The 9190-nt window shown below is 32.5% G+C and overlaps 1 protein-coding gene across 4 annotated transcripts; it reads left to right on the forward strand.

Annotated features, from left to right (window-relative positions):
- Window positions 1–1805: 1805 nt before the first annotated feature.
- Window positions 1806–8353, forward strand: LOC148620258 (galactoside alpha-(1,2)-fucosyltransferase 2-like). Of its 4 annotated transcripts, XM_088580999.1 has the most exons (4): window positions 1879–1957; window positions 2700–2769; window positions 5480–5559; window positions 7076–8353. In XM_088580999.1, the coding sequence occupies exons 3-4, from the start codon at window positions 5508–5510 to the stop codon at window positions 8221–8223; spliced, it is 1200 nt and encodes a 399-aa protein (XP_088437125.1). In that variant the 5' UTR covers window positions 1879–1957; window positions 2700–2769; window positions 5480–5507; the 3' UTR covers window positions 8224–8353. The 4 variants fall into 4 exon arrangements, with proteins under 4 accessions (XP_088437124.1, XP_088437125.1, XP_088437126.1 ...); XM_088580998.1 differs by lacking the exon at window positions 2700–2769 and having other exon boundaries at window positions 1806–1957; XM_088581000.1 differs by lacking the exon at window positions 2700–2769 and having other exon boundaries at window positions 1891–1957; window positions 5413–5559.
- Window positions 8354–9190: the final 837 nt, after the last annotated feature.

A 9190-nucleotide genomic window follows, 5' to 3' on the forward strand; every position in this document is an offset into this window, starting at 1 on the left:
TCATGGTACAGATAGCTACACAATAACGATCCACGAGTTCATGATGACGGCCATAAAACCTGTAGTGACAATTTGAATCTTATAGCCACATAACCCTGTTCTAGAAGACTGGTTGTAGGACATCTAGCACGTTTCAAAAAGACTGTGTTGTTTCTGTTATCCACTGGATAGTATGACAAAAAGCTTATTTTCAGCTTTTTAAGTTGTTCGTTTTTGGATTGGATTTTATTTTTCAAATTGTTAATTGTAAAAATCATATTTCATTACTGTAGCAAATGTAGAAAATTCAACATGTCAATGAATATTGATGATGATAGTGTATAGTTATGAATCGGTAACAGCAGTTGCCTGAACAACAGAAAAACCTATACGTGTACGTTCCTTGGCAAATAATCATCAAATCAAAACGATTTAATGGTATCTTTGTCATTTAATAGTATGAACTGAATTTTGCAATACGTTTACCGTCAATGATCCTAAAGCAATGAAAATACGTAGTTATGACAAAATTCTCTACATCAAAGACGATTCACAAATGGATCAAGTGGCACATTGCATGATTATTTTAATCATTCATTTTGAACAGTCAGTAAATGATACGCCATAATGATAACTCCATTTCAATGAAAATAAAGTTCATCTCCTAAAATATCATTATATTTCAGTTTGCCGAAGTACACCCTCAATTAATTTGTTTTAAAATTAATCATGCAAAGAAATGATTCCTTCTTTTTTCGATATGTCTGCGAATGTACAGCAGTAATCAAGGGAATCAAGGTTCTAGTGGTAATCAAAAGAATGTAATCCAGGGACAAAAAACAGACATGGAAAACAGACATACAAAACAAAGAACACAAAGTAACTAATATCATACATACAAAGTAACAAAAGCAAATGAGCAACCAACTTGGACCAGGTCCACCGTTAGGGTAAGCGTACACCCACCGAGTTATAAAAAGTAGTCCGGGGTAGACAAATGAGAAAATGTAAACTATGACCCGTTGAATAAATCAGTTTTAACCAAGTATTATTTGTTCTTTTGAAGAAAACGTCAAAACAGCCCGGTAATCACTGATGGTTTACTCTGTACAAAAGGCATCCATGACATACCTGTAGTTTTACGAATACGTTCATTTATGAATTTACGTTTAGTGTATTACTATACCAAGGTCAAAACCTTGATTTTTTTAAAGGAATAAGATACTACTCGATAAATCATTTATTACATATCACTTAAACCTGTATACATCTACAAACGCTCTACAACAATTTGTTCATATGATACGGTAAAAATAACCGAGAACATGGAAACCAGAAATGAAACAAAGAGAAACAGTGAGAAAATTGGTCCAAGGCAACATATTGGCCTTCTATGAACTGTAGGTTAAAAAAAAGACACGTACAGAGCCTGTAATCGACTTGAGCATTAAATGATAAATATTCTGGTTCAGGGATTGTACATAACATTACACTCTTAACATATAAAAAAATCAAAATCACACAAGTTGATCGAAGCGTCGGGGGTTTTACTTTTGGGACAGGCGCAGAGGATGCTCCTGATTGAACAGATTTAATAGGTCCTAAAACTTCCAATTTCTTGAAAATACACTATCACAAAAGAGGTATGAGTTTAATATTGAAATTTAGAACCATAGCAAACCAAGCATAAAACCAAACAATAATAGCAGTACGAGACTAATTGAGGTAAAGTATGTTTCCATCTTATTATTGACAATCAATGAAGTTTTTGATGAGCCAAAAACATTTTATAATACAAACAGTTATACTTTGAAGTCAATTTTTGGGATTATTTGATTTTGTCATCTGCGGTTTGAAATATTATATTGTCAAGATCAATTGTTCATTAATCAATTCTGTTCATGGAAGAAGAATAACATGTAAACATTCATAACACTTATGTCATGTTTTACATAGGCTATAGGATTGTACTGCACAGGTAGGTTGTGAATATCTTTCTTAACGCCTTGTTCTTCGTATTTGTCTTAAACCACTATACCTCTTTTGATTAATTAATTTGATTTTTTTTTAATGGCAAACAATTTGAACACCATAAAAAAACAAAACAAAAACAATATGGTACGAACAATGCAATGAGGGAAATCGGTTGAAAACGATACGATTATTAAGTACAACGAAGCTCTCTTCATTTACATCTTCATAGATATATATTGTGGATAGCTTCAAAGTAGTCCTTTGACTACTCTAACAATCAGATATACTTTCAATATCATCCAGGTGAGTCTTTTATTTCTCGATGTCAGTTATTTAATCCAAGACGGTAGCATTTCTATATTATTTCTATTTCAAAACCCATGGCTGGTCATTGTTACTTCAATTAACAGTCCTGTCATCCTCGGTCGTGGTAAATGCCATTCTTAGGTCACAATTTTCCGTGATACTTTCCTGTGAAACTTTTCCGTATTTGAAGTGACCACCAAGTTTCGGTGCTAAATTTGAAATAATGACATCCTTCTTTGTCTAGAGAGACAGTCTTAGCAAAGTGTTTACTCCTTTGTCGTCAAATACAAATTCATTTGCTTCCCATTACTTCTAAAAATGAGATGTCTGGGAGCGCACCTTGTTTCAAGTTCTTTAAAGAGTGTTACGAGACCACTTCCAGCCAGCAACAAAGGTACTAGGTATTTAAACGCTCACGTTGATATGTCATTTTACTTTAGAAACCGATGAAGTTTCCATGCCATCCAACGTTTTCAAATTCAAAGATTGTTTCACCTGTCCATTGAACAGGTAATAGATAATAAGATTTTTAAATGATTCCCGGTAAATTTCATAAAATTGTAATAAATGTCAGTGTTTTATTATATATTTTTATCCGTTTTTAACGTGAATTATATTTTGTACCTAATATCACTGATACTTTACCCACATTGTCGACAGTTTTACAAGATATCGCTTCTTATAGCTTTCAAGGCCTCAGCGAGATGCTTTTCTACTTCTAATTCGGAATATCCCCATTGTTCTGAAGCTGTTTAAAGTTACCCAGAATACGTTTAAGGTCATATTCATTGTTTGTATTTCAGAAGTTACGAATCAATTCACCTTTGATGAACCCTGATAATACGTTTATTTTTTGGCTTCTTTCTTGTTCTTGTTTTGTTTGTTTGTTTGTTTTCTCTTTTTTTGCAATAGTGACCACTGCGTTGTAGATATATCAACGAGTTTGTTGGCTTGAAACGAGTTTTCATATCTAATATGCCACTTCAAAAAATCTGTGTCTTTTGTAAACATGGACATTTTAGAAGTAGCAACCTAGGAGACCTTTCATCGATAAAACATCTTAACCTACTCCTTTGAATATGTGTTCAATATACAATTAATTGCCTACACACTAAATTAGTATCGGGTCTATTCTAACTAAAAGGATACGTGGAAGATTGGTGACATTTTATTCATTAGGCCACAGTGTTCAGAAAATAAAATTATTTATTCTTCTGGTAACATGTCAACGTCAAAAATAGCGACAGTTCCTAGAAAACGGATCATTGGTTTTCTAGAAACTGGCCTCCCTTTTTACAGTTACAGCTCAATTGCGTAACTGCTGTGTTTGAGTTTATACTAAAACGACAGTATAAAAGCAACAGAAACAATAAGAAACAACAGAAAAAAAGAACAATTGGAGTCAGCTCAAAACGAAAATATTAGCTGGCAATACTCTGACTATCTCACTATGGAGTCCGGCTTTTTAATGGTATATTCCTTCCTGCACATTTTTATATGATGCATAACCTTCTGATAAATGTTTTTAAGTTCAGGTGAATTTACACCTACGATATTTTAACATGTCACACCCTTCAATAGCTTTATCTCCATTTAGATTGATCCATCAATTAATGTAGCTTTGTCCACATATGATGCCTTACTTTCTATGAAATCCTTCGCGAGAAATGTGGGCAGACGACAGAGTATTTTTATGATCTTTGTTTGAGGGGGTATAAAACACACAGAACACTAAAATAAAATGAAAAACGTGGAATCCTCCTGCTTTAATAATTTCATTGCATTAGAAAGGCAATTTTGCGTGCTTAATATATAATATATATATTACTCATAAATATCGAGAATTTTAAAATTTTGCGCAGGTGTTTCAAGGTTTTAACTTTCACAGGAGCATTTGAAGCAAGTGTACGGAGAGATCTAAGTCCAAAAAATGTACATCATAACCCAAAAATCAAAATATCAAAATGGAATAAAAAGCATAACAACTGTTTCATTTGCATAAATATTTTAGTAAATATAACAGCAAGGAGTAATCAAGGGAACCAAGGTCATAGCGGTAATCAAACGAATGTAATCCAGGGACAAAGATCAGACATGGAAAACTCGGACTCCACTTAAAACATGAGCATGGACCAGGTGCACCGTTAGGGTGAGCGTCCTCGGCTTTTCTAGAAACACTCGCCGAGTTGCTCAAAAAAGTCAAGTCCGGGGTAAACAAACGAGGAAAGGAAAACTATGACGCATTGAATAATTCAGTTTTAACCAAGTATACTTATTTGTTCTTTTGAAGAAAACGTCAGAACAGCCCGTCATCACTGATGGTTTACTCTTTACAAAAATCACCCATGACATACCAGTAGTTTTACGAATATGTTCATTTATGGATTTACATTTAGTATATTACTATACTATGGTCAAAACCTTGTTTTTTTTAAAGGAATAAGATAATACCCGATAAATCCTTTACTACATATCACTTAAACAACAAACACGTTTCTGGTAACCTGTATACTGTTACAAACGTTCTACTAAGTCCGGGGTAGAAAACCATGAATATTATTCTTACATATGAACATTAAATGTGCAACCATTTATTTATTTATAACAGATAATTTCCTTTGTAAATGCTATTTGAGATTTGACATATAATTCAAGAATATCTTACAGATTTCCATTTTTAAAATATAAGTTTACCTGGATATCGTTCACACATTGATAAATAACATTGTATTATGCTTCGACGTTCTTATCCATTTAACTTGCTTAAAACTTTGTTTGAACCGGTCATATCAGTATCCCATGCATCTACTGTTTTGTGGAACTTCAAAACCGACGATCGAGTTTCTTCTACAACAACCTCTAAAAAAGAGAACATTTTTTGTTGTTGGGGATATATTCAGAAAAGATTATGGTAACAAACCTTACCGTTGTATCTAATCTCATTAACTTCTCTTAAATGTTTCATTATTTAATCTTTCTAGGTTTAGCTAATCATTTATGATATGCATTATATTCAATTTGCAACGCGTTTTATTTCTATTCGAAATATGTTACATAATTGAAGGATTTATATACAAATGCGAGATCAGTTGTGATTGGTATGTATAAAACCTGCATGCATGTTTCTTAATGTCATGTTTATTCAATTTACAGTAAAGTTTCGCATCAGATCTCATTTGGGAACAAAGAGTATTTCAGTTTTAATTTCATTCTTTAATAGGATTTAAAAAGGAACAGAATGATTTAAAATGGAAATATGGAAATCCAGTTACATGAATTTCAATATGGATCCTCGAAAGTGTAAGATTTCTATTATTTCATTTCCATACAATGCCATGTACCTGTTACAGTCCCTGAACCGATCCGAGCAACACTTTGACGGATCCATTACCGATGATTGAATGTTCGCTGACAGATTGAAAATCGAACGATCTGGTCAAGGTTTTGTTATGTAAAATGACGGATGATCGTTTCATGTAAACGGAACGAATAAAAAATAGTTAATTTTATCATGATCTTAAAATAATGAAACAACCATTTGTATCTCATTAAAAATAGTAAATTTTATAGACAAACGAATTACTATATGTCTGATTTTATGTAATTTAATCAATGGATGTAAAAATGGAAAACCAAAGCAAACCTATCTTTATAAAATATAAACCGATCATTAGCCACGAGAAAGAAAACGAAAACGATTACCAGTTTAACGGATCGGTTTTGACGGATCGATGACTTATTTGAAACTGATTGTTGATCGTTGAACAATCACAATTATAGTTACATGGATTGGATTTAGGCACTGTAGCTTAAACAGTGTCTACTATACATGACATGTATGCTGATGTATCAGCTGATAAAGCCAAGATGTATTATATCCACTGTTCGTTATTTTCCTTTTACATCCCTTTAGCACCTTAGTAAGACGTTTTCAAATCACAATTCTAACGTTTATACCAAAGCTTGCCGAAACTATGCACCATAAGAAACGATATGTTTAACATGTATTAGTTTGTTTCTCTATTTCATCAAGACGCTGTATGTTTGTAGAAAAGCAAAGAACACTTACCTTACCAATGCACTTTTTCTATTTCCCCTTTTTAAGTGGTGTCTGGGTTGCTTATTTACTATTAATTCTTATAGAAAAAGCAGAATACAGGAAATAGGAAGTGTATTTGCGTTTGCTATTTTTACGTGATTTTTTTTTCAAAATCTAGTTTATAAAGTTTCATTTTAAATATTTGCATTACAATGTTTTGAATGTTTTCAAATATTTATACATATGTAATCAAACACGATACTGTACATCTCGTTTATAATAAACCGTGGCCACATGGATGAGAAAATTCGAGTTGCCATATATAACGTTTCAAGAAATATGAAGACAAGATACCGTTCAATGCATGCTTTTAGATTTTAGACACTGGAAATTGAAAATCAAAAACATAAAGCAAGAAATTTTTTTTGTGATATATTGAATAGGAGGTGATTGCCCATTGCCATTTAAAAAAGACCTATTCTTAAAATCTTACTTCATAACATAGTCATTTGTCACCAAAGTTTCAGTTTCCTACATCATACTTTTTTGGAATAGATGCAAAAAAGAAAATAATAGCATTCTTTCAAACAAAAATAAAAAAAAGTTTCCTATCCACATCGTTTGTATGTTAACAAGTGTAAAGTTACTCACTTAAATTCATAAAGGCGACTTAACTACTGTTTGCAAAGTTATCTTTTTACTAATTAAATTTGAACATGTGCAGTAAGGCCATGAAAATGGAACTTTCTTTGGATTTCGATTGTCTCCCATTTGCAGGTTCACAGAATTTAATACTGACGAGTGCCATTGCCTTGTGGATACTTGTTTTTGTCTTCTTAATGGACGGAAGTACTACGTTGAGTTTCTTTTCCTTCTACAGCATCAGATTTATAAAGAATTTTACTCAACCCTCCTATAAAAAAATGTTCTATAACAACAGTTTGACTGTCATGACAACAGAAATAATCGGTACACCAGCGTCACTGTCTCTGCTAACAACATTGAATACAACTCCATACGGAAAAAGTGCATCATCAACAATGAAATACACGTTTTCTGGGCCTCTTCCTAAGTCGACTCCTTTACCATCTAACCAAGTTAATACCACATATTATTTATGTCCGAGTTTTTTAGGAGGACTGGGTAATCATCTTTTTATTTTTGCTACACATTTTGGCGCCGCCATGTCAAAAGGAATGACAATTGCTATATCAAAGGACTCTGAACTTTATCGTGTATTCAGATTGAATGTATTTACCGACAATATCACTCATGCTTGCAAAAATCACGATAGTATATATTCAAAAATGGATTGTGCATTTGATGAAAAAATAATGCTATTTAGTGCTTCAAAAAATATACGATTAGGTAATTACTTGCAGTCCTGGAAATATTTCTATACCTACCGAGACAGACTACGAAAAGAACTGATATTTCGTCCACATGTGCAATCAGAGGCTAATAAAATGTTGAACAAAGAATTAAATGCTCTAAAAATAAAATCCAGGAAAAATGTTGTTCTTATAGGGGTACACATCCGGAGAGGCGATATGGTGAACCATTCTTTTGGATACAATGTTGCAACCCCAGAGTATTTATCTAAAGCTGTGCAATATTTCAAAAATAAGTACAAAAATACCGTTTTCATAGTATCATCTTTGGACTTGAAATGGGCACGAAGTCATTTCCCGAAAAATACATCAGTGAGGTATGTACACAATGATAGACGTGAAGTAATCGTTGCTCTGTTATCATCATGTGATCATACTATAACTACTGTTGGTTCTTTTGGTTGGTGGATTGGTTGGCTTACTGGAGGAGATGTGACGTATTATAAATGGCCAGCAAAGGAGGGATCTGAATTAAGGAAACAATTCAGCAAGGATTTCTCTGATTATTTTTATCCGGGATGGATAGGGATGTGATTTTGAAATACAACGGTGTCTTTAGTTCATACACAACTCCTTCTTGTTGAGGACAATAAAATAAGGGGAATCAAATATATTATCCTGTAGATTAAAAAAAGTATTAAATAATATGCGTATTGTTAGCAAATCTATATTGTTGAAGATTCATGTGTAGTTTATCTTGATACATCAATCTACAATTAATGGGACCAATTCAATTGGTGTCTTCGCTACATTTTCGGTCCTGAAAGGAAATTCTATGGAACCATGATTAAAATGTAAACCAAAAAGATTACGAAAGAGAATTAACTACACATAGAAAATAGAAAACAGGATTCAATACATTAAATATAAATATACATAAATAAAAATTATGCTATATGAAGTATCATAAAAGTACGGTTCAAGCCAGCAGAACAAGATAAATGAATATCATATTGAAAGCTTTATTTGACGGAATAAATATAGCATCAAATCTGAAGGTGCAATCATTGAAAGCTGTATAGAGAAATCACTGGAACCAAGGTTATTGCGGTTATCAAAAGAATGCAAAGGGACAAAGGCCAAACATGGAAAATAGACATACACAACAAATAACATAAAGTAACTAAAATGGTACATACAAAGTAACAAAAGCAAACTCGGACTCCACTAACAGAAACAGGTATGTGTGAGACTATTTTTCTCGTTAATGATAAATCTGCTCTTAACCTCTTCGTTGCTGCAATCAATTTTATTCAGTTCAATTAATTAAATTCAATAATATATGTGCAGACAAGAACGAACGCCATGAACGTCGATTTGTATTACCTGAAAGAACTAATATTTGAATATAAATATATACAGCTTAAAAGTTTAAATTTAAAAAAAAATATAAAATAGCTTGATAAAGAAGTCTAAACTTGTTATCAAGGGAACCAAAACAACAACGTCAACTATGTTTTTAAAGTCACATTTATAAATTACAACAAAGTGGTATCATAGA

The sequence above is a fragment of the Perna viridis genome, chromosome 4, assembly GCF_037379345.1.
Source record: "Perna viridis isolate PV_CMFRI_1.1 ecotype Kerala chromosome 4, ASM3737934v1, whole genome shotgun sequence".
NCBI classification, from domain to species: domain Eukaryota; kingdom Metazoa; phylum Mollusca; class Bivalvia; order Mytilida; family Mytilidae; genus Perna; species Perna viridis.